The following is a 24,742-nucleotide window of genomic DNA, read 5'->3' on the forward strand; positions in this document are numbered from 1 at the left end:
TAAGTGTAAATTTCCCATCAATTAAATTAATAGATATCAACTTGTAACGTTAAGGGCACAACACTAGTGATATCAACATCTCTTTTACCAAATGTAGTTACCTGACAGACTATATTTCAGATAAAAGCTGAAGATATTTTTCCTTCGGCTTCTATGCATGACAAACAGAATTAACGAAAATTTGATCTTTGATGAATTTCTCTTATATTAGTGGTATGGATTGAGGTGGAACACCTGACAAGCTGGCTGGAATGACCTCTTTGATGCAGCCTGCTGAAACTTCTTAATGGCAGCTTCATTTTCTTCTAAACTAGTCTGGACGAAAAAGCGAATCCACCAAGATGAACTTCGCATTTTGGCCTTCACGAATAAAACAGATGAAGTCAATGATGGCAATTTTATGTTAGTACCACGTGATAATTCAGAAACCAAGATCACAACTGGAATAAGTGGAAAAACTATATGAACTCCACCCAACTTTTTGGTTGTGTGTGCATATCCTTTTATAATTGATTGCTTCTTTTGTTCCTCTCAAGACTATCTCAAAACTTCAAATTTATCACCAGTACCTAACTTAGAAAAAGATATATGCAACCGATAGGAATATGATATTATCAATATCCAGAAACAAGATTCAATGGAAAAAATACTGTGTGACAATTTTGATCAAATGAAAGTTAAAAGACATTCTATGGCCTATTTCAATTCCATATCCCATGGTTATAAGGAGTAGATAGCGACTAACCGGCCGACCAAATTTGGATAATTCTGTCACTTTAGCCCTCTGATGACTAGCGTAACCTGAACAACGAAATGGAAGTAGTTAAAATTCAAATAAACCAAAAGAAAGAATCAAATATGTTGAAGGGAGAAAAGCTGTGATGAATCTCCCAGCTTGCAAAGAAAAACAAGAGAGGAGTCTGAACAGCATGCCTATAGCCTCTAGGAAAGTGTTCTAAATGGTAATACAGCTCCAGACTGGTAATTAAGTGCTAGAATAGCGGAAAAATGTCTAGCATATACCTAATTATAATAATTCATATACGTTTTGAGCTAGCTGCTCTGCGGTGTCTGAATGGTGTGCCAACAGGTATGGCAGAAAAAGAAAGCAGAGAAAGATCAAAAAGGTTTTTAATATATTAGCTTTCTTTAGAAGGGCACAGAGGTTGCTGAAACATTGTTAAGACAGGGAAAGAGATGTAGTATAGTTACATCAGAAGCAATTTTTCATCCATGAAACAGTTAGCTTCATAAGCAAATATATCTGTATATAAGCAATTTCTCTACCCGATTAACTTTATTTTATAATTTATATGCAACTTAAAAGTGTAAGGGATTACCTGCAAAAATAACTAGACCATCAGTGGCCACCCTTGCCAACTCAGGAAGAGTCCTGTTCAGGTATTTCGGAGACAAGTAATCAAGGGCATCTGACACAATAACAAGAGAAAATGACTTCGGCCTATAAGGAAGAGGAAACTTGATATCTGCCACACGTACAATGCCTTTGCGCACAAGACTCTTGCAATTTGCATCAGCATCCTCTATGTCATATGGTTCCACACCCCAGGCTTCAGTTTCTTCTTCTTTCAAAAGTTTAGAGACCACTGAACAGGTATCAGGGCCTACATGCAAAACCTTGTGCATGCTGTCGCCATATGCCTTCTTTAGAAAAGTTATTGCCCTCTGAACTTCTAGTGTGCATGAATAGTCACCTATAAAACAAGAAGAAATTAATTGATTTTTGGAATGTTATACTTAATGAAAATATACCATTTCCAAAGCATGGCAATTCCACACTTGGATGTTCCACTTATCACTGGACAGACAAACCATATATCTACCCAATGTAACCACCAATGATATAAATTTTTATTCCTCAAGTAATAATTAAAGGAAATTATGAAGGAGGAAATAAGATCACGGCGACTGGTAAGAAGTTTTTCTTCAGTATAAGTATCAAAGGAAAGTAAGACTGATAACAATGAGATGCAGGAGCAAGGCCTCTAAGATCAAAGCTGTTTCCAAAATGTTGTCTCCGTTGAATTTGGTAATCTCATACACATGCCAAAATAACTTAATCTATTTTCCAACTTGTTAAGATTGCCTTTGGGAACTAGAATTTGGGATAGCGAATTTCATAATTATTTTCAAATGCATGGATTTTTTTAGATCTGTACTACTTAGTGATAAATTTGAAATTCATATATGAATAGAGACGTTAATCGTCACAATTTATATGACAAACCAAATCTAAATTCATTCTCTGGTCTCTCAAATTAAATTTTCCAAAAAGAATTAGCGAATCTGCCAAGTATTTAAGTAGTTCTAAAGAAAAATCACAACAAAATGTTCATAAAATAAAAGAAAATAAAAAGTAACTACACAGTTAATTTAATAGTAAAAATCAAATCACGGTTGAGGAATAAACTAAAAGGTTTACCTTCAATCCGACTAACTGCTTCACCACGGAATTTACCTGTATTCCCCAGAACGAACAGAATGGCCAATTGAACTAATAAGATTAGCATATTGAACAACAAAGCAAGTAAACCCAAATATGAAATTCCAATAAAATGAAGAATACCTGAGCCACTGTAGGCATAGCCAATTAGAAGGATAGCTCCCTGAAAGTACTAACTCACTTAATTTTCTTTTCTAAAAGTAACAAAAATTATAAGTAAAAACAAAAAAAAAAAAAAAAAAAAAGATAGATATACCACAACGACAAGACCAATTGATAAAATGGGAGAAGATCGGGATTTGGAATGTAAGGCACCGGCGAATGGAAAGTTTCTGCTGTCGACTAATCGACGCGTGGAACTTATTTGCCTCCTTGACATGGTTCGTTACTACTCTCTTCTAAAACTTTGTTGTTATTATTTACACTGTACCGAACAAAGAAACAAACAACAGATTTACAGTAAAATCCAGCTTCTTCGTTGAAAGAACAAGCACTAGAATTCATTGCCAAACAATCAAAATGAGAAATGCAAAGCGGATCCAAAGCATGAGAAAGCTTTGAGTATAAGACAAAACGGAGGAAATGATGAAAGAAAAAAAAAATCAAAAGAAGAGACAGAAGAAGGGAACGTTCACCTTAGACGAAGAAAATGGAAATGGGCATTTGGATTTTGGATCTTAGATCTGTGAAAGCTTTTGGAGTGTTTTAGGTCAGCTCAGACCCGTTTCTGAGAAATATGGATCGCCATTATACGGCGCGGTTTTTTTGATACAGTTATTAGCGCGTCGGTGAGACATACGATGTCGTTTGATGGATTGCTTGAGTTGCTAAGAGCAGTGATTTATTCCTTTTTTATGTACTACATTAAAAAAAAAAATTTATGGTACACATTCGCTTAATTATTCATCATCTATGTCCATGGTGCTTCCATTTGTACTTTGATACTGTGATATTGCTGATGCTCACCAGAGTGGGAAAAAAATGTATTGCCTTTTGTTGTCTTTGTTCAATTGCTAGATGTTCGCCTTCTTTACGAGGGGGCCTCCATTTTCGATCTAAGAAACTGCTTTCCACTACTTTTTGAGACTTCAGCTTGTCATCTAGCACCTTTAGCCTTCCATCGATGCTTTCCGAAAGTTCTTATTGCAAGTCCCAGTACTCCAGTTAGGGCAGATACTTTGACGTGTGGACCATGCTGAGGTTGAGATTCGGAATCTTTTTCCACACTCCTGTCATTCAGGGTATTCCAATAGTCATCCGCAGAGTCATCCCCTGACAACAGCCAGCCATCAAAGCAATCACCTTGCTGCTTGTCATCCATGGTCTATTGAAGGTCTCCAGGTGAAGGCTTAAATACATCACTACCATCAGTATCAGCATTACCATCAACATCAAACTTCCCATCTAACATATAGCTCAGATGCCATATTAAATTGTTAGTCTCAACATCTTCACCATCATCCATATGTTCATCAGCTCCTATTTCTTCTTCGTATTCAATCTGAGCAGATTGCAAAGTTAGAAGATATCTTCTTGATTTTTTTTCTTTTAAATCTTTGGAGGGAGGAGAGGCAAAGAATGTGTTAAAGCACCTTGTTCTGAAGCTTCTCCTGTGATACTCGAATTTTCCGAAGAACATGCAACACTGTAGAACGATGCTCATCAAGATTAGGCGGAGTGCAATCTATTACAAGCTGCAGAATATTTGAAAAATCCATCAGCCGTCCGAAGGACAGCAATCTTGATTTTCTCTTATTCAAGAGATGATTTCATATAAAATTATGTACCCAAAGAAAAGATAATTTAATTATGGTTCACATAAGTCTACATTAATCATGTTTCAAGTATTACTCAACAGAGCTCGCTGATTGTATTTACTAATTACTGTGGCGCTTGATCATATAAAGAAAATTTCACTTAGAAGTAGACCACTTAAAACAACAGCAAGAATAATAGTTAGTAATAGCAAAGCTTTGATTGCATGATAAATCGACCTCTTAGAGAGGATATATCTAGGTTGTAGGAGCCTTGGCAAATGTAACTGCTACTAGAGAAGGTAAACAAGCTACAACGGCAAAGCCCGTGGAAAGAGAAAAAGACTGACAGGCAGATATCAATAATCTTTAAGCAAGATGAGAGGTATACATTCATACCACAAAAGCGTCACCTCTTCCAAGGTTGAATTATGAAACGCTTCCATCAACTATAAGAGCAAATTCAATTGGTGAAAAAGATTAATAAAGACCAAAAATAGATAGGAAAAGAAAAAAAAAAGCATCAATGACACGTACTCAATCTTCTCAGTTACCTACACTCGCAAATCGGATATGAATCCCACAGTTTAACAACTAAATGTAACCTATGTGAAAGTGAGTCGAAAGGGCTACAATACCATGAGCTTTACATACCAGCGCTGATTTTGGAAGATTCAAGAGAAGGGTTTTGGACAACAACATGAGGAGGCAACTCCTTATTGAAGAAATCAAAACCAAAGTAGCCATCACGCTGTTCCTCAAGGGAATTAGCTAGACAAAGCTGCGTACAGCTTACCCTGCAAGAAAGTAGCAGGACGGAGACGAGGCTGGACGAAGAGGCGAGGTGGGTCAGTTGGTTCTCTGTTGAAAGTGAAACGGCGGTGTTTTGATTGTCTTCAGTGCTTTTGTTTTGTTGCTTCGAAGCTGAGAATGGTGAAGAGACAATGGAAAATGGAGAAGGTTGCTGGGAAATGGAGTGCGACCGGGACCTAAGGCAGGTCCGTGACAAAGAGAGGACTCTTACCATTACCCTGAAAATGTTGACAGATCAGAGTTTTTCTAGTTTCTACTGAATTGGAGCTCGGAGTTTGACTCCTCTTTTCCGTTTGGGTGATCGAGGGGTTCGGTTACCGGACGCGTACGGAGACAGTCAGGTTTTAGCCTTTTCAAGGCAAAACCATGGGAGCCCACATCGTAGTTTACGAGTCCATGTCCAATCCAAGCACCATTTCTATTTCACGGCCCTCGTTTCAACTTCTATTTGAGGAAGTGTAGCCCATGAGTAGTATTGGGTTTGGAATATAATTTTTTAGAGCTAACCATTTTCGATACGTAATCATGATATTTTATGATACCATCTAAAATTTTAATAAAAATAATATATATATGAATTTGATAAAACTAAAATGTGTATTTTGTATTTAATATATTGATACGAATCATGATAATTTTTATATTTTACACGTATTAGATATAAAATATACATAAACAAATAAATAAATGCTTAGGTCTAATTCTTTTAATAAGTTTCATAATCACACTTGTAAAAATGCTTTCCATAGCAATGTTTTACAACACAAATGAAGATTTTTTTATTAGAGTATTTCAGTTTGGGAGAATTTGGTTCATACAATGAAAGAATAGTTCCTAACCGTCTCTAATATAGCACAGTCGTACAATGTCCTCGGCATACGTGAAATATAAAATGCACTATCAGTCACCGTCTGAGCAGAAAGGAGGTAGTTCAAGCTAAATCTTGGGTACAGCAAAGCTGAAGCTAGCATCATGGGACATATCACTCAACGGGAGGAGCTCTATATAGTGCTGGAACTGTGGTAGGGAAAAACATCTGCCTCACTCCCTCTGCCTTGATTATGGGGAAAATAATACCTGATGCATTCTGCAGAAAAGGGGGAAACAGTTCAGCACAAAGTGGCAAACTCCAGCAATGTTTGCAGATTTTATGTTTTTCGACAGTATGCTAATGGACCTCGCATTCAATTAGGATTTGAAAAAACATGAAAGTGCTGTGTTATAGGATTTTTTTTTTTTTTCTTCATGTTATCTTCTGGAGCAAAGCACAAAGTTGTTACAAAGAAAGAAATGTATTAACCAATTCCGGCTGTTAAAGGCTGGAACTTTTGTAACGTACTATGGTATCTTGCCAATCATATTGCTGTCTGCCAAGTGTTGCCAGCAAGAATGTTAAATGCAAAAATCAGTGGACAGAAACAAAAGGAAAGGGCTGAGAGTTCAGTAGCATGTCAAATAATTTGTACGGTGAGATTATTTGATTCATATAAATAGAGAACAAAAGGAAGGAAAAGAAAAGGAAACGAGGGAGTTAAGAGGTGAAAAAAACAGAATAAAGGGTGGAAAAATATACCGAAATTAACCTAGCTCCAATCCACAAGCGTTGAAGTGAGGGAAATGGTAGGAGCAGGCGACCAACGCCATATATTGCCACAGCAAAGAAATGAAGAACTAGACTTAATGGGCGAGGGTTTAGACCAGAGAGTAAAGCCACTGGTCCTGTTGAAAAAACACCCCCAAGGCTTAAATAGTCAAAACAGGCTTGGCGCATTTCATTCCTTGCTTGATCAGGGGAAGCAGAAAACACCTTATAAAGGGCACCAGCCAGAGTATTTATTGTAGACGCTACAGGCTGCAATAAACATCGTATCATGAGCAAACAGCAAAATTCATAGCATAAGAAGACAACTAACCTTATGATAAGTGGCACAAAAAAATTCAAATGATGAAAGAGCTATGCTTACTAAAGAAGGATCATAGCATAAGCAGCCAACTAACCTTGCGTAACGTGTAAAATGATTCAAGATACTTGGTCAGGGAAGCTGCATCATGAAGGTCACGCAGAGGCCTAAGAAGATCCCGAAGTACAACAATATCAGACAATGCCACAGTCATTCCTCCACCCGTTAAAGGATGGCGCATGTTGAAAGCATCACCCATTAAAAGTGCTCCAGGAGTTGGATGAGGATCGGCTGGCATGCTTCTATTTGGCATGGTTCGAATGTTACCTTTGTCAACAGCAGCTATGAAGGCATCATGAAGCTGAGGTGGAACCTGAAATAAAAACACTCCCTTTGATTAAACCAAGGTATGCATGCAGCATGCAATTGATGAAGTGACGCGTGATCATGAACAAAGGATGAAAGTCATTTTAGGGTGCAACTACAACGAAACAGGGCTTTTCATCATAAGTTGACAATCCAAAATCATGCACCAACATTAACAGGTACCTGTGGTGCCACCACAGTCTTCAAATAATTTTCCATTTCACCATTAGCAATGGAAGGTACTTTCTGCCCAGGTACATCGACCAAGCAGCGAATCTCTGTGCTACTGATCGGATAAAACAAAATGGGTGAAGGATCTGCTAGGATAACATGCCCATGATTTGAAAATGGGAGTTCACAGTTCTCTAAGACCAAACCCACAAAGCAAGAGGGCACATCCACCTGTTGAAACGTTAACAGGGCTACAGTTACTTTCCTAGTAGAACATCACAAGCAACAGAAGCACATGCAACATTAAAGGATTAGATTTAGCATTCAAGGAGACAATGCGACTCTAAGAAATTGTAGCTCATAAGATAATATCTTGGTGACCATGATTGTTTATAACAATTATAAGATGGCAACTTCACCTTCGGGTTGCAAAGAGAGCGACGTAGGTTTGAAAAGCAACCATCACATACAATAGTAAGAGGAGCAAAAGCTCTTAGTTCTTGACCATCCTTAGTTTTGCATTGCACCCCTCTAACTGTCCCATTTTCTTCAAGCAGAGATGTTACTGTTCCTTGCTCTAGCCGTACACTTAAATTTTAAAATACAAGAGTGGAAGGAGTTTAATTGTAACGCAAAATGAAAATTTTGATGTGGAAAAAAGAAATACAAATTCATCGATGCAGCAGTAAGTAGGTAACTAATATGTATACATCATGAACCCAGGAAGCAAAAAGGATTACTTGGGAAGAGTAGCAGCTTTTTCTCTTATCCTCTGTATGAAACGCCCGTTATGGAAGCTCCTCCCAGCAACATCAGCATGAAGTTTCTCCAAGGGATATGACACCCTAGTATTTCTCCCATCCTTGAAGAGAGCATACCCAAGCACTCGCTGGGCATCAATTTCCTCCACGCAATCTGTAACCAAAACAGATATAAATTGCATTTTACAGGTAAAAACAAAATCAGAAGAACAGATCCAAACTCAAAGTTTGTTCACAATTTAATAAGATGCATATTAATTTCCATGTATACCTTCAAGGCCCAATTCAACTAATTTAAGGTATCCTCCTGGCTGCAGCATTTCCCCAACAATTCTGTCGGGTTCTGTCAGGTCTCTTTCTATCACATGAACACGCCTTCCATCCTGAAATTAGCAACAAAATTGTAGTTGAATTAGCACTAAATAATCATTGCAAATGAACACCAGTTTAAGCCCTTCTATGATTGTAATGCTTCAGAAATCATCTGCAATTTTCCACAAACTAAACAAACACGTGGAAAGCAAAATCCCAAGGATGTTCAAGTCGGTATCCTGTACTTGTTCCTTAAAAACAACCAATCCAAGTTAATCTACGTCTAGAATTTCTTACAGTAGAATCTTACAAGAAAAGAAGACAACAATACAAAAAGAAATCCAAATTGAGATTATCTATCTTCAAAGTTCAAATCAAACCATTAACACGTTGCTGACCTTTCCTACTCCGTTTAGTTAGCAAAGTTATTTACAAGTTAAATTCTAAACTCATTAATGAATTTAAAACTTTGTAAAGTTGATCTATGCGACGACCTTGCATCTAACAGATGTGAAGTTCAGATCCCACCATCTACAATTGTTCCTCCTCTTTATAAAAAATTCTAAATTCAATAGCTAACAATCTGATATAATTTGCACTGTTTAATCACCGAGCAGAAGATTCAATTCTCCGGTGAAGACCAATAAAAATCTAAACAGAATTCATTAGTCAAACAAAAAAAAAGTGTCTTTTTCAAGGAAATTATGTCATCACAGTCAAATTCCAAACTGGCTTTTTGTTACGATAAGATAATTCCAAGCACGCCAATTTCGTAAAGCGTATCCATGTGTAGCTAACGTGCAGGTAAACATATACTAAATTTCAAGCCAAAGTAATGAAAACCAGATTTTCATTATCAGTGGAATCTCATAAAAAAATAATCACTAAACTTTTCTCAATGAATAATCAGTTAATCACTAAAACTCAATAATTGCCTCAATATTTGAAAAAATCATTCATCAAAAATGAAAACCATAAACTATAGTACCTAAGAAAATAGTTAAAAGAAAACAGAATTTACCTTGCCAAGAGTACGTGCAAGAGCAGCACCAGCAACGCCGGCACCGACAATAATGACGTCTTCACCGGAACCATATTCCGGCGAGCATTCTCCTATGTCGGTGCCGTTAACAGAGTCGGTTTGGTTCTTAAATTCCCTAGAATCTTTCTTGGCTTTCTTCTTCTTATTGTTATTACGCCGCAAAATGAAAAAAAAATCAAAGCCAAAAAGAGAAACCAAAAACGTCCCAACAATATAATTATCAAAATCCATCACCATTTCCTTCAAACGGCGAAACCCAGATGCGGAATTAACAAGAAGAGAGATAGAACTTTCTTGGTTTTTGCAAAAGCGGCAAATGCAGGTATTTTTTAAGGTTTTTTTCTGCTTTGTTTTTGATGAAAACCCCAGATATGTGGGGGATTTGAGAGATAATGTAGGACATGGACTCTTTACAGGGAAGGCTGATGGTTGTTAGAGTTAAGCTAAGCAATGGCATTGAAGAAGATGAAATATTAAAGTTTAAAAAACAAGTCTCATTGTGATTTTGATTCTTAAAATTTACGGTTTCTTACTTGCTTTCTTTGAACGGTTAAAACTGATGACTCTGTTCTCGTTTTTTCATGAAGACAAAAGTTGTGGTCTTGGGATGTCAAAGACAAAAATATTCAAGAATTCTATGAGAAAGAAAAGACAAGTTAGAAGGAAGAGACAATGGACATGAAAAAGTAGTCTGACTCTTTGCAGAAGATTAAGATTACGTAATTCCTTGTTTACAGGGGACTGGCCACGACCATGATTTTGGCTCTTTTTTTGAAGATGTGGATGTAATTACATTTGTTCTGTATTTTTTTTTTATGATTGTGAAATGTAAATCGTTGATTTATCTCAGAGTATAATATTTCTAGCACGTGAATTCTCTCCGTTTCCATAAATTTTACTACTTTTTTATTTTTAAGTTTTTTAAATGAAATTATTGTAGTAATTCTTTTTTCAATATAGAAACTAGTAAACATTTTTGGTGAAAATATATATTTCTTCCATCTCGAAATATTTAGATTGTATTGATTTTCAAAAAAAATTTTAAAAAAATAAATATGTATTTTTATTTATTGGAGGATTTATTTCCGAAATTAACGTGATTTGTCGGGGAAAAAAATTGGATGTAAAAATAATATTTCAATGATTTTCAGATTCTCAAATCAGCAAAATATCAAAAATTGAAAAAAAAAATAAAGTTCAAAATATGAAATCTGGACTAGCCAGCTTCTATCTTTTATTTCTCCAGAAAGAAAAAAAAAACTTAAATAAAATTTTTAAGATAAAATTGGTAAAATTCTCTATTATAAATAATTAAATAAAATTGAAAATAAAAAATGATATATTGAAAATTCTTGTTATATAGATTAAGAGTGTCAATTTAAAAAATTTTAATAAATTTTAATGTATATTTTTAAATAAATATTTTAATAAAAATATTGATAAAATTTTTGTCGAATAAATATTAATTAAATTTAAATTATAAATAATATTTTTAATAATTTATTTTTTTATCATTAATTTTTACATTAAATTTTATTAATTTATCAATTTAATTTTTTTATTAAAATTTTTATAAATTTATTTTTAAAAAAATTTTACAAACTTCACTTAATGAATTTTATATAAGTTTTATTTACTTAACAAGTATTAAGAATGCTAAGATGACAGTTGGAATATTAACTGACGTCACAATCGATACGATCAAAATGCACATGCAATGGTGGATCGCCGCTAGGGGCTAGAGGCGGTCAAAAAATTTCAAAATCCTGTTAACATATTATATATATATATATATATAATATTTTCTCCTCTTAATTTAATGATTAAAAGACCACTTAAAAGTTATATAAAACGTGAGTTTTATCTTATCATTCCTCCAGTTCTTATAAGGGCATTAGCCCTCTTTTGTAATAAAAAATATATATATTATATATATTATAATTGTTTCGTATATTTTTATTAAATTAAATTAATTTTTATATTAAAATTGATATTTGTTAATTTAATTTTTATCTTTAATCTAATTTTATGTATTGTGATTTAAGAGAAATTAATTATATTATTATTTATCATTTATTATATCCATAATTATTATCATAAATCTTTAAAAATAATAAATTTATCATAAATAAAAAATCACATTAATGCATCACACTTACGTATATTTTTAAAAAATAAATTAACTTTCTTTTTTTCTCAACAAGATTTCAATTTCCAATCAAACGTCAAAACGTTTTTTTTTTTAGTCTATTGTACTTTTTTATATTTTTATGACCATTTTTAATTTTTTTGTTTAATAAAACTTTAAATGAATTATGTTAATTGTTTAGATTTTTTAAAAAATATTTTGATACATATGATAAATGTGAATATGCAAATTAAAAAATTTTAAATACATGAAAAAATTAAAAAAAAAAGCATAATTATATTAAATATGTACTTATATTTGACACTCATTTTATATTTTAAATAATATAATCAATAAAAAACTATATTTAATTCTAATTGACTCCCTCGATATCAAATGTTGAGATTCGCTGCTAATCACACGGCGTGAATGCATAGCCTTTATCAAGGGCTGCCTACTGTCGACTGCTATCTAGCTTTCCATTAAGAGCCCCTTCCATTGATACTATTGTTAGGTGTTTTCTTGTTATGCAATAAAATAGGAAATTTATTTAAATAACCCAACATACAACTAAATAGGAAAAAGCTATAAGATTTTGTATGGGATAATATAATTTTAAGATATTTTAGTAATTTTATAATTAAGATTAACAAATAATATAAACGTACTATAATTTATTGGAAATTTATAGCTATATATTTGTGAGGAGTGATCGATATAATAATTTCTTATAATAAATGCATACCTAAATTTCTGGAAAATATTATTAGTGAAAGAGATACAAAACAATCAGAATGGGACGAGGTTTAGAAACATTTGGTGTATTTAAAACTATGGTTTAAAAAAAAAAAAAAAGAAATATGTGGTTCGATTTGGAATTATAAAAAGTGGGTATGCATCCCTTACAAACATAATCGATTTGAGACAAGTCGTTGGAGGAAAAGGAATCATGCTTTCAATGGTCGTTACCTTCAAGGTATAATTTCCAATAATTTATAGTTTTATCGTTACTAAAGAGATTGTTAAAGGTTTTGTTTAGTAATAAAGAATAAATTTTAAAATTTTAGAGTAAGTGTGAATTTGATTTAATTGTATATTTGATTTATTCAATCATATGTCATTCATTGATTGATTTGTATGTATTATTTAATTTAATAATTTTTATATAAATAAAATGCTTAACTATTATTGTGATTTCTCTTACACTTATAATTTCATAAAAAAATTAATTGATCAATTTATAAACAACAAATCTATATACTAATCAATAATCATTATTAAACCGATTTCTTAATTAATATTTCTTCCATCTTAAGTTGTTTATTCCTTTCTTTTTTTTTCAATTTAATTCAATAATTTTTATCTTAAATTATAAATTATTAACGAATAAGACACACACACACACATAATTGATAAGTTCTATAAGAATTATATTTAACAAAAATTTGTATTATAAGTATTACAAAAAACCTTAAATCCGTGACAATGAAAATTACAATTTGTTTAAGTATGTATGTCTCTTACATTGTTATCTAATTTTTGTTATAAGCTTTTGTTTTGTTATAACCTAGGGTCTTTCTTTGAAATGCTTTTTTTTTTTACAATAGGTTTTTTATATGCACATCTTAGCTCAAAAGTTTAGCATATTTTTTTGTATTATTTTGTTTTTAGAATTAGAATTCACATGATTGACTTGATGTTGTTATTTGGTAATGTTTTTGACAAGATAATTTATAAAGTGGACTTGAAGTTATAATCATACTTATACTTAAGCTTGTTTATCTTTCTATTAATTTTGTGGTTGGTTCTGTAACTATCCTTATCATGATTTTGTTCTTAAATTGCTATAATAGACGATTATATTGGACTTGGCTAAAATTTTAGGAGAGGTCTTGAAAGTTATGTTTTTGTTGTAAGTTTTTAGAATCTTTTTGGTTAGGTGATGAGGTGGAGATTTAATTTCAACCTTTTGACACAATAGTTTAATTACTAAACAAAATTTAGGTTGTAAGTGTTTTCATTCCTATATTTAACCCTATTTATAATCCTGGTTGCCATGAATTGTTGGTTTTTTTTATTTTTTATGAAACAACATTTATTTTTTATGTTGATTAATTGGCTTCACTTATGCTATAAATTAAAGCAACAATGATAGGTGATCACCTATACTAGCATTAGTGGAGGCCTAAATGATGGGTAAGAATCAAAAAGCTATATAAACATTTAAACAATTATGATCAGCCACATATTAGAATATGACTAAACAGTAGAAAGCCTTAACTATAATTTCAATTAATTAAAAACAACAATAAAAGTAACAACAAGAAACCTTAAATATAAATTTGAGCAATTAAGAATTACAACAGAAAACTTTAATTATAAATTTGAGTAATTAAGAACAAAAACAAAAAACCATAAGTTAGAATATGCCTAAGAATGGAGAATTGTAGAAAACCCTAAACCAAAATATGCCTAACTTTGAAAAATAACAAAAAACTTCAACCACAAAATGGTTAATTATGAAGAACAATAGAACCCAAAATATGTGTACATATTATTCACCATATTATTCATTTTACACAAATTTAATAGAAAAAACAACAACTAACATTCCAAATTTTCGGAGCCCAAAGATTGAACTCTAAACAAAATCAATTCTTGAAGTGTAATCGATTGAACCGAATGTTGGTTAGCCTAAAATAAGGTTTACAAAAATGTTTACCTCACAATAATTAACAAATAAAATTGAATCAGTGATTGAACTAAACTTATCTGGGTGATTAGGGTTAAGGACGATATGCTCTGGGTTTGAAAATTTTTGAATTTTTTTTATTTTGGTCAAATTGCAAGTTTTTTTTCCTAAAAAAATGTTTTATTTTTGTTTCTTTTTCTCAAAATACTAATAAAAAATTTAGATCAACATTAATTTGTCTAATCAGTTGATTTTTATTCTTTTTATGTGTTATAAATGTGCGTCACATACACATCTTATTTTTCGTTGAAATAATTTTTATATTGTTATAAATTGATAATATTTAATCTTTATTTGTATGAATTAAAATATTTAATCTTGAATTGAATAATCACCTAAACATTTAATTTTGATTTAAGTATTTAACCAGTTTTGTTTGAAGTTAAGAGTTCAAATGATGTAAATGAAATAGAGTAAGAAACCGTAATTTTTTTTTTAATTTATCATGTTCAATCTTTTTTGTTTTTATGTATTTATTAATAGATCATTGACATAAAAAAAATCTTGAAATTAAGGACTTGTCAAATGTCAAGATTTCCTCATGTCTTCTATTTTTAACTAGTATCAACGTTAAAGGAATTAATTTTAAATATTTTAATTGTGTTATGTGGTATGTAATAGATATTATATATAATTAAAGGTATGTATAATTTAATTTTAATTGATTTAATTTGATTATTGAATTAATTTCAGATGATTAATAAAATTTATTTTGAAAGAATTTTGATTTTTAATTAAGGTTAATTTGGTTCAAAAATTAAATTAATTAAAATTTTAATTGAACTATAATATAATCTAAAAATAAAATGAAAATTATATGAAATTAGTCATTTTATTTCATAAGTTGTTAGAGTTTTTAATATAATACTTTGATAGTTGAATATTTTGTTGAATAATTTTATTTATTTTGTTTAGAATATGAAAAATTAAGAATTTAAAATATAATTTAATTTAAATATATTTATTATTTGGTTAATAAAAAAATTAACTGAATCAATTAAATTAAATTTGATTGATTAATTTCTAAACTTAATAAATTTAGTTCAATTAATGAAAATAAAATTATATAATTCAATTAATTTAATTTTAAATAATTTAATTTGAAATTAACCTATATGACTAAATGAATTGTTAGGAAAATGAGATCCAGCCCCATATAATTGGGTTTGAACCAATTGAAGGCCATGGGCCTTGTCTTTCTTTTTACACAAAACTCTAGCTACTTAATAAAAGAAGGTGGCATCACAAATAGTAAAAAAAAAAGAATCCAGGAAAATAGAGAGAAAAATGAGAAGGGAGAGTTGGTTGAATGAAAATCAATCCATGATCCGATTGAATTGAAATTTTGCCAGCAGATTTATGATTTAGAGTTCTACATTCTAAATGGCGTAAATCAAGCTTGAAGTTTTCTATGAATAAATTCAAGATGTATTTATTGAGTCACCTATTTGGTGAGATTTCTCCAATTATCTCTCTAGTTGTTGATTTGTTTTAATTTTAGCTAGAGAATAACTTTATATATCCATTATTTGATAATGAAATTTTTTTTTGGTGGTCCATGGTTTTTTCCTCTACACTAAAAAATTTTTCACGTAAATCTTGGTGTGCTTTATTTTTTTTGCTTTTGTTATTATTGATTGTTGTATATTACTATAGGTCTATTGCGATATATTGCTTCTGCGTTATTGTGTTTATTGCTTTAGGCCCAACAAGTGGTATCAGAGCCAGGTTATTTTGAGACATCAATACAAAATAGCCCAAGATAAAAGTAAATTCTGTTTTAAGATCATGGAGAGAGATACAGGTTTCATGATAAAATCAATAGCATAAAATTATTCAATTTGAAAGCATATGATGAAAGATCATTTATACTACAAAGATTTGTATGAGTCAGTATTAGGTGATTTGACTAAACCAGCAGATATGAAAGTTTAAAGTTGAAAAAAGTTAAGCAAAAAGACACTAGTTATAATAAAAAAATAGGTTGATATCAGTATGTTCCATCATATAACGTATGAGATAGATGTTCACACTGTTTGAAAAAATTTGATAGCATTGTATGAGAAAAAATATGTATAAATAAAGTTATGCTTGTTAAAAAGCTTACAACTTTGTAGTACAAAAATGGACGATCGATTATAAAGCATTTGAGTGATTTTGAAGATATATTTAATCAGATGACTACTATGAAGCTTAAGATGGTTGATGAAATAAAGGCTTTACTTTTTTGGGTTCATTGCCAGATGGTTGAAATACTATAGTTATGACTGTTCTTAATTCAACTCCTAGTTATAAGGTAACATTGAAGATGGTAAATAACAGTATGCTTAATGAAAAAGTAAGGTGAAAAAATTTAGATCCTGAAAATTAAGCTCTGGTCATAGAGAACAGAGGTAGAAACATTGACAGAGGTCAAAACTCAAAAAATCGTAGTAAGTCTAAACATAGATCCAAGTTCAAAAATAAAGTGAAGTGTTCCAATTGTGGTAAAGTAGGTCATATAAAATGATATTGTAAAATCTTGAAGCAAGAGCGAAAAGATGAGAAAAATAAGAGTTCGGATGATGACAATGTTACAACAGTGAATTCAGATAGTGATTTAGTTACTTTAATTTGTACACATGATTATTGTAATCATGTTGATGATCCCAGAATTGAGTGGATAGTTAACACAAGAGCGACATATTATTATGTTTTTAAGAGGGAGTTGTTTATAACTTACAAAGCAGAAAATTATGGTTGCACTAAGATGAGAAACAATAGTATGTCACAAATTATTGGGATTAGTGATATTGTTGTACAAACTAGTATAGGTTGCATGTTAACTTTGAGAGATGTCAAACATATTTTAGATATAAGAATAAACTTGCTTGCTATTAATATCTTTAATAAAAAAGGATATGAGAGTAGATAAATGAATGAACAGTGAAAACTTCTCAAAAAATCTATAATAATTACAAGAAAAAAACTATGCTACATGATATATAAGATATGGATGCAATTAAATGACAACCAGATATAAGAATAAACTTGCTTGCTATTAATATCTTTAATAAAAAAGGATATGAGAGTAGATAAATGAATTAACAGTGAAAACTTCTCAAAAAATCTATAATAATTACAAGAAAAAAACTATGCTACATAATATATAAGATATGGATGCAATTAAATGACAACCAGATAAATACCATTGAGGATAATGTTTCAGCAAACTTATGGCATAAAAGGCTAGCACACATGAGTAAAAAAGGGTTACAATTTTGGTAAGACAGTCTTTTATTCCCTTAACCAAAAATATATCTCTCGATTCATGTGATCATTATTTGTTTAATAAGCATCGTAGAGTTTCTTTTCATAAGAGTTCTTAACGAAAAAAATATATTAGAATTGATTTATTCTGACGTATGTGATCCCATTAAGGTTGAGTTATTCGGTGGTAGCAAGTATTTTATTACTTTTATTGATGATGCTTCACGTAAGACTTGAATGTTTATGTTAGAAAACAAAAGCTAAGTATTGTAATATTTTTAAAAAATTCATGTCATAATGAAAAGGATGACAGAGCTACCTTGAAGTGTATTCAAATTGATAATGGTGAGAAATACACATCCAAAAACTTTGAAGAGTACTGTTTAAAGCATGAGATTGGGCATGAAATGATAGAACTTGGAATATCGTAGCATAATGGTGTAGCTGAAAAGATGAATTGCACCATTATGAAAAAAGTTAAATGTATATTAAGGATGAAAAAATTACTAAAACCATTTTAGGGTGAAGCAGTCAACACAACTTGTTATTTGCTTAATAAATCATCATTAGTTCCTTTAGGCCTTGACATTCTAGAAAGAGTATGGATAGAAAAAGATGTTTCATACTCTCACTTAAAAGGTTCGGGTGTAAAGCATTCATGCATGTATCAAAAAAGTAAAGGTCAAAGCTTGGCAATAAAGCTACACAGTGTGTTTGTAAGATATAATGATGAAAATTTGGCTACAAGATATGAGATCCAATGAAAAGAAAGACAGTCAATAGTAGAGATGTAGTCTTTCATGAAAAAAATCATAGCAAACCTTGAAAAAAAAAATTACACAGGTTACTGTTGAATGTAATGTTTTAACACCGACAGGGGTTCCACAAGAAAGAGCCACAGATGGTGAAAATGAGTAAGAAACAGAACTTAGAGATATGAATAAGCTAGTAACAGTTAGTGATGAGCTAAATGCAATCAGTTTTAAACAGGAGGAACAATCCTTTTTACCTAAAAGTGTTAAGCAAGATGAATTACTTTCAACATTAGGTGACGTAGAGTTTTAGCCAAAGAAATCTATCAGAGAGCACATGCCATTTACTTGGTATCCAAGTTCAAATTTTATTTTAGTTACCAATGAGGGAGAGTCAAAGAGCTTCCAAAATGTGTAAACTACTCTAGATAAAAAAGCACTGGTTAAAAGCAATGAAAGAAAAGATAGAGTCATTACGAAAAAATAATATATATGATCTTATTATACTTTTAAAAGAGAAAAGGTCGTTGAAAAATAAATGAATGTTTAAGTTAAAAAATGATGGTGACAAGCTAGTGAGGTACAAAGCTCGATTGGTGGTGAAAGGTTTTTATCATAAATCAGGCATCGATTTTGATGAGATCTTCTATTCAGTAATGATAATGAGTTCCATTTGAGTGATACCAGGATTAGCAGCTAGTTTGAATCTTGAGCTTGAACAACTTGATGTCAAGACTACATTCTTGCATGGTGACTTGTATGAGGATATTTATATGAATCAACCTGAAGGTTTTGAAGTAAAAGAGAAAAAGCATTTACTTTGCAAATTAAAAAAAAGCTAGCATGGCTTGAAACAAGCTCCACAACAGTGGTGTAAAAAGTTTGATTCTTTTATGGTGAGCCACAACTATAAAAGAATATAGTAGATCCTTGTGTGTATATCAAAAAAATTTTTAATTGTAACTTTATTATTCTCTTATTATATGTTAATTGTAGGACAAGATGCTGGTATGATTTGTAGGTTGAAAAAATAATTATATAAGTCTTTTGACATGAAGGATTTAGGTCCAACAAAGTAAATTCTCGGTATGAACATTATCCGAGATAAAAAAAAAAAAGCTATAATTGTCACAGAAAAAATATGTTGAACGGGTGCTTAGTAGATTTAACATACAATATGCTAAATCAATTAGCAGTCCACTTATCAACCATTTTCATTTGAATAAAAAATCTTGTCCTATGACTAAGAAAGAGCAATTAGCTATGTCTAGTATTTTTTATTCTTCTACAGTCAATTCTTTTATGTATTTTATAATTTGCACATGGTCTGACATTGCTCATGCTGTTGGTATAGTGAGCAAATTTTTTTTTAATATAGAAAAGGTTCACTAGAAAGCAGTGAAATAGATTTTCAGATATTGAAAGGGCACTTCAAAAATGTGCTTGAGTTATAAAATTTCACAATCAGTTCTAAAAGAGTTTATTGATATGACAGGTGATCTTGATAGTAGAAATCTACTTTAAGGTATTTATTCACTTTTACAGAAAGAGCTATATCTTGACAGTCTAAATTATAAAAGTGTATTACTTTATCAACTACAAAGGCTAAGTATATTACAACAATCGAAGTATGTAAAGAAATATTTTGGATGAAATATTTTTTTCTTGAACTAAGGTTGAATCAGAAAGAATATATGATATTTTGTGATAGCTAGAGTGTTTTAGATTTGAGTAAGAATGTCATGTATCATGCAAAAACAAAGCACATTGATGTTAGATATCACTGATTACATTCAGTGATTGAGAAACAGTAGATGCTATTGAAAAAAGTTCATACTGATTAAAATATAACAGATATGTTTACTAAGATACCTCCCAAAGAGAAGCTTAAGTTTTTGCAGTAACTTGACCGAAATGAATTTTTTTGCCAAAGTAAGTTCTAAATGAAACTGTTATAATGATAAATGTCATCCTAATTGGGCTTAAGGGGGATATTATTAGGAAAATAAGATCCAGCTCCATGTAATTGGGTTTGAACCAATCAAAGGTCATGAGCATTAATCTTTCTTTTTACACAAAACCCTAGCTACTTAATAAAAGAAAGTGGCGTCGCAATCCAAAAAAAGAAAGAAGAAAAAAAAAGAAGCCAAAAAAATAGAAAGAAAAAAAAAAAGAAAAAGTTGGTTGAACAGAATTGATCTGTGATCAGATTGAGATAAAATTTTATCAACAGGTTTATGATTTAAAGTTCTATATTCTGAACTATGAAGATCAGGTTTAAAGCTCTCTAAGAACAAATTTATGGTATATTTGTTAAGTCATTTATTTGGTGAGATTTCTTCAATTATCTTTTTAATTATTGATTAGCTCTAGTTTAATTAGAAAAAAACTTTGTATATCTATTATTTAATAATAGAGATATTTTTCTGGTGATTTATGATTTTTTTTCTCTACATTAACGAGTTTTTTATGTAAATTTTGATGTGTTTTATTTTTTTTTACGTTTTTTATTGTTGATCGTTATCTATTACTATGAGTTTATTGCGATATATTACTTTTACATTATTGTGTTTATTACTTCAGACCTAACATAAATATTCTTATATATACTAAAAAAGTTGTGTTTATATTTAAAATTTTCATATTTTTAATAATTTATATCGTATTATTTCAATTATTTGTATTATATTTTATACCGTGTCTTATAAAACATGAATATTTAAATTATTAAATTCATATATACGAAATAATAAAAAGAGATATAATAAAGTATTAAGTGCGTGAAAGGCATTGAAAGCAAAAACCCAAACTCTTGTGACTATAATAAATCAATTAAAGAGAAACGAAAAAGAAGCAATGGATCAGATCAGAACCAGATGAATCATCAATCAAAACAAAATCCAATTTCAACTTGTGTGTTTTCCTTTCTCTTTCCAGCTAACAACATAAACAAAAAAAACAAACGGGGTCCAGCCCATGATAACATGTATGCCCTTTCTTGAAAGATCCATTAATGAACGGAATGAAAGCAAATTTGACCATATCTACTTTCAGTGACTTGAAATTTCAGCAATCACAGCCAGTTCTGACCGTTGGCTTTGGTTAAATTAGGTTTTGTCGAGTGAACCTTAAAAAGACAACAAATTTCATTACACTTACTAGATCTTTTGTCTAATTTGGTTTGGTCAAAGATGCTTTTGTCAATTGCTTTTTCCCCCCATATTTTTGGAATAGGGATTTTCCAACTTTTTTCCTTGTTTCTTCAGATTGGTTTTTCCTGTTTATTGAGCAGTTCAAGGACTCTAATTTAGAACATGAACTTTAAGAAATGGGGTCCAATTTGGTTCCTCCCCATGGTAGTTGAGCAGCACTTAACATAAGCAACAACCAGTGCATGAAATTTCAACATTCACAGTCCCTTCTCTCATGTTAAACCCTTTTATGTACCAAGAAGAATTAAATAATGCAATAATTATTCAATAATTATTAGTAGTTAAAAATGATTTTTTTTTCCTTTACCATGCGCCCATAGAGATTTAGATTAGGTTTGGATTCTACCATTCTTCCAAAACAGTGGGTTTAAGTTCTTCACACCACTAATTAAATTAAAATATCAAATATTAATTTCCATAAAATTTATTTAATTTAAAATTTTCATTCAATTTTTATTTTAATCACAACTACAATAATTTTAGTTTTTAATTACAATTATAATAAATTTTATTATTATTTTCAATTTTATGAAACCAATCTCACCAGTTAACTATGAAACCAAAACCATAAGCCAAAATTAAGTAGAAACAAAGTAGGAAACTGTCCGGAATGTTGGCTTGACCAAAGCCAAAAAAGCCAAAGTATTAGATTTAATTAAGGCTGTCATTTTTTGTCGTAAGAAGAAAACAAAACACATAGGCATGTGATGTGAGGGTGCTGGTATCCAAGATCAAATAAAGCAAAGCACATGAAACCCATAGGTAAAGCGCACGCTTAATAAATTCAATGAAGTCCCACCCCCCCAACCACTCTTTTCTTTAAAATAATTTTCTTTTAAGCCATTGCCACGAGCAGACAAAATTCCCAAACACTCTTCTTTCATTCATCCCCACAGACTCTGCACTCTGTGGAGACTAGAGGAAAAAAAAGATTAAAAATTTGAACAGCAAATAATTCATTTGCATCAATAATGATTCAAAAGGTTAGAAGAAAACAAATGAAAGAACGAACTAGTAAGAAACTTCACTATTTGAAGGTTCATGTTTGAATTGCTTTATACATCGTTGATGATTGTTGAACATAAATATTATAGAGAATCTCAAGAAGAAGAAGATGAAAAACCCCAGAAAAACTCTCTAAAAAGAGTCAGTAAAAGACAACTTCTCTGAATAAGATTAGCCCAAACCTCACTAAAATTGAGAAGGAAGAAAAAAAAATTTTAAAAACATACCTGACATTTTCAATCTTTCAATTTTAGCTCAGTAATCTTCAACAAAATGTTAAATCAAGATTCAATCTTTCAATAATCAGGCATAAGCTGAGTAATCTTCCCTTCTTCGGCTGCCATCTTTTCCTCTGTGATCTTCAGCCAAATACAAACTCCAGTAAAACTAAGCACCAAACTAGTAAGTCCACTTCCCAATCCGATTCCAACAATAGTCAAAACAGACAACCCTTTGCTTTTCATAGGTGGTAAAGGGTATCCATAAAGATCCTTATTTCCTTCAAAAGAAGTAGCATTGAACCTTGGCAAATTCCCACTTCTGTTCCCCAAAGAAGATGGTATTGGCCCTGAAAGCTTGTTGTAAGAAACATCAAAAGCTGACAGCCGTGCAAGAAGGCCTAATTGTTGAGGAATCTGACCAGTAAGTAAATTGTCATGAAGATCAATGACGTTTAAATAGGCACATAACGTAAGCTGTGGAGGGATCTCTCCTTCAAGACGGTTTGATGAAAGATTCAATACTGCCAGGTTGACTAAATATTGTATATCTTGTGGGATGGATCCTGAGATGGAGTTTGAAGACAAGTCAAGTGACTGAAGATTGGAACAGTTTGAGAGAAAAGGTGAGATAGAGCCTTGGAGAGAGAGGTTTGTAAGGGAAAGTTTGTAGATTCGACCATTGTTACAAGTGGCACCAGGGAGATACGAAGTGAAACCGCTACAAGGGTTTGAAAAGGTGGATTTGGTCCAGTTTTGCAGGTTCTTTAATGGGTCTTTCAAAGATTGGCTTAAGTAAGTTAAACAAGCCTCGTCGTTCGGATCCGATGAAGCCAATGGAAATGCGGCGCACGTTAGCAGCAAGAGAATTAGCAGACCCATGAAACAAAAAAAAAAAAGGAAAAAGAGGTCTTTGGTTTAATAAAAACTTGGCCTTGAGCTTAAAGCTTTTTTCTTTGATTCTTGGATGTTTTGGTCATGTAGTAAAAAGACAGAAGAAAAAACCAAGCGGTTTCTTCTTTGCCCTTCTGTTCTGTTTCAGTTATGGTTATGAAGGGGAAATGTAAAGAGTAAAAAGACAGGCCTTTTAAAGGTTTTTTCTTCATCAACGAACAAAACAATACGTGAGAGAGTAGCTCTGTCGTATAAAATTACTGTTCTTCTGTTGTTTTTATAGGCGCACCTTAGCAAAGAAAAAGGAAAGAGAGATAAAGTGGGAGACAATGGGGTGGTCTTGAAGAGGGGGTTCGGTGAAAACCAAAGAACCAAAGCGAGAGAAAGAGAGAGGGGTGGGGTGGGACTGAGAGCTGCACAACTGAAGCCTAAGGATGGCGACAAGACGTATTAGGGAGGCGAAGAGCAGAAGGGACTAGAGAAGCAGCCAATTGCTGTAGTGTTGTCGTTGAGAGATTGATTGACACGTTCTAGGAACGGTGAAGGAGGCAAAGGATTGATTGTTTGCCAAAGATTTCTCCAGCATTTCCGTCATAAAACAATGATGTAATTAGTGACTTATATTCCCTCATTAATGCTTGTTCTCTCTTCTTTAATAGATTAATATATTTGATAATTAATATATGTATTATTTTTATATAAAAATTATGTATTATATAATTTTTATATAAAATTTTTATTATTTAATCATAAAAAATTTTTATTTGTTAAAAAATATCTGTCACTTAAATAAACTTAATTATCAAATAATTTTTTAATCAATAAAATTTCACTAAAATTTAAATTAATTTTCTATTAAAATTTGAGTTAAATATCTAATATCAAATTATTCAAATTAAAAAAAATGACTCATCAGTTTTGAAATAATTTCTTCAAAAAAAAAAATCA

General features: G+C 31.2%; 4 protein-coding genes across 5 annotated transcripts; all 4 read right to left on the reverse strand.

Moving 5' to 3' along the window:
* LOC111299919 (putative pectin methylesterase CGR2) lies at positions 1 to 3,239 on the reverse strand. The gene is made up of 7 exons (XM_022895441.2): positions 3,100 to 3,239; positions 2,721 to 2,888; positions 2,588 to 2,627; positions 2,444 to 2,479; positions 1,341 to 1,715; positions 746 to 801; positions 1 to 360 (listed from the first exon to the last, which is right to left on the reverse strand). The coding sequence occupies exons 2-7, from the start codon at positions 2,841 to 2,843 to the stop codon at positions 208 to 210; spliced, it is 783 nt and encodes a 260-aa protein (XP_022751176.1). The 5' UTR covers positions 2,844 to 2,888; positions 3,100 to 3,239; the 3' UTR covers positions 1 to 207.
* A 419-nt stretch (positions 3,240 to 3,658) lies between these two features.
* LOC111301040 (GTP-binding protein At3g49725, chloroplastic-like) lies at positions 3,659 to 5,344 on the reverse strand. 2 transcript variants are annotated; one of them, XR_016329991.1, is made up of 4 exons: positions 4,873 to 5,344; positions 4,618 to 4,667; positions 4,057 to 4,158; positions 3,827 to 3,965 (listed from the first exon to the last, which is right to left on the reverse strand). XR_016329991.1 is itself a non-coding variant. In XM_089747866.1 (2 exons), the coding sequence occupies exons 1-2, from the start codon at positions 4,180 to 4,182 to the stop codon at positions 3,789 to 3,791; spliced, it is 303 nt and encodes a 100-aa protein (XP_089603992.1). In that variant the 5' UTR covers positions 4,183 to 4,293; the 3' UTR covers positions 3,659 to 3,788. The 2 variants fall into 2 exon arrangements, 1 of the variants encoding a protein (XP_089603992.1); XM_089747866.1 differs by lacking the exons at positions 4,618 to 4,667; positions 4,873 to 5,344 and having other exon boundaries at positions 3,659 to 3,965; positions 4,057 to 4,293.
* A 396-nt stretch (positions 5,345 to 5,740) lies between these two features.
* LOC111300707 (squalene monooxygenase SE1-like) lies at positions 5,741 to 10,237 on the reverse strand. Its single transcript, XM_022896324.2, has 8 exons — positions 9,564 to 10,237; positions 8,502 to 8,613; positions 8,210 to 8,384; positions 7,889 to 8,057; positions 7,482 to 7,700; positions 7,030 to 7,305; positions 6,605 to 6,883; positions 5,741 to 6,118 (listed from the first exon to the last, which is right to left on the reverse strand). Exons 1-8 carry the CDS (start codon positions 9,819 to 9,821, stop codon positions 6,014 to 6,016), a joined length of 1,593 nt encoding a protein of 530 aa, XP_022752059.2. The 5' UTR covers positions 9,822 to 10,237; the 3' UTR covers positions 5,741 to 6,013.
* Positions 10,238 to 22,689: 12,452 nt separating this feature from the next.
* Positions 22,690 to 24,390, reverse strand: LOC111300708 (receptor-like protein 44). The gene has a single exon (XM_022896325.2). It carries the CDS (start codon positions 23,780 to 23,782, stop codon positions 22,979 to 22,981), a length of 804 nt encoding a protein of 267 aa, XP_022752060.2. The 5' UTR covers positions 23,783 to 24,390; the 3' UTR covers positions 22,690 to 22,978.
* Positions 24,391 to 24,742: the final 352 nt, after the last annotated feature.

This window comes from Durio zibethinus, chromosome 18 (genome assembly GCF_047325235.1).
Source record: "Durio zibethinus cultivar Kanyao isolate XHJ-2024 chromosome 18, ASM4732523v1, whole genome shotgun sequence".
Taxonomy (NCBI): Eukaryota; Viridiplantae; Streptophyta; class Magnoliopsida; order Malvales; family Malvaceae; genus Durio; species Durio zibethinus.

Excerpts from the sequence above, each read along its gene's own strand:
- LOC111299919 (XM_022895441.2), bottom strand. The coding sequence starts at position 2,843 with ATGTCAAGGAGGCAAATAAGTTCCACGCGTCGATTAGTCGACAGCAGA. Across the intron at positions 2,480-2,587 it reads CTATGCCTACAGTGGCTCAG|GTAAATTCCGTGGTGAAGCA; the intron begins GTATTCTTCATT and ends TGGGGAATACAG. Across the intron at positions 361-745 it reads TATCCAAATTTGGTCGGCCG|GCCAAAATGCGAAGTTCATC; the intron begins GTTAGTCGCTAT and ends TTATTCGTGAAG.
- LOC111301040 (XM_089747866.1), bottom strand. The coding sequence starts at position 4,182 with ATGGATTTTTCAAATATTCTGCAGCTTGTAATAGATTGCACTCCGCCT. Across the intron at positions 3,966-4,056 it reads AGGAGAAGCTTCAGAACAAG|ATTGAATACGAAGAAGAAAT; the intron begins GTGCTTTAACAC and ends CAATCTGCTCAG.
- LOC111300707 (XM_022896324.2), bottom strand. The coding sequence starts at position 9,821 with ATGGTGATGGATTTTGATAATTATATTGTTGGGACGTTTTTGGTTTCT. Across the intron at positions 8,614-9,563 it reads TTGCACGTACTCTTGGCAAG|GATGGAAGGCGTGTTCATGT; the intron begins GTAAATTCTGTT and ends TGCTAATTTCAG. Across the intron at positions 7,306-7,481 it reads AGACTGTGGTGGCACCACAG|GTTCCACCTCAGCTTCATGA; the intron begins GTACCTGTTAAT and ends TTTTTATTTCAG.
- LOC111300708 (XM_022896325.2), bottom strand. The coding sequence starts at position 23,782 with ATGGGTCTGCTAATTCTCTTGCTGCTAACGTGCGCCGCATTTCCATTG.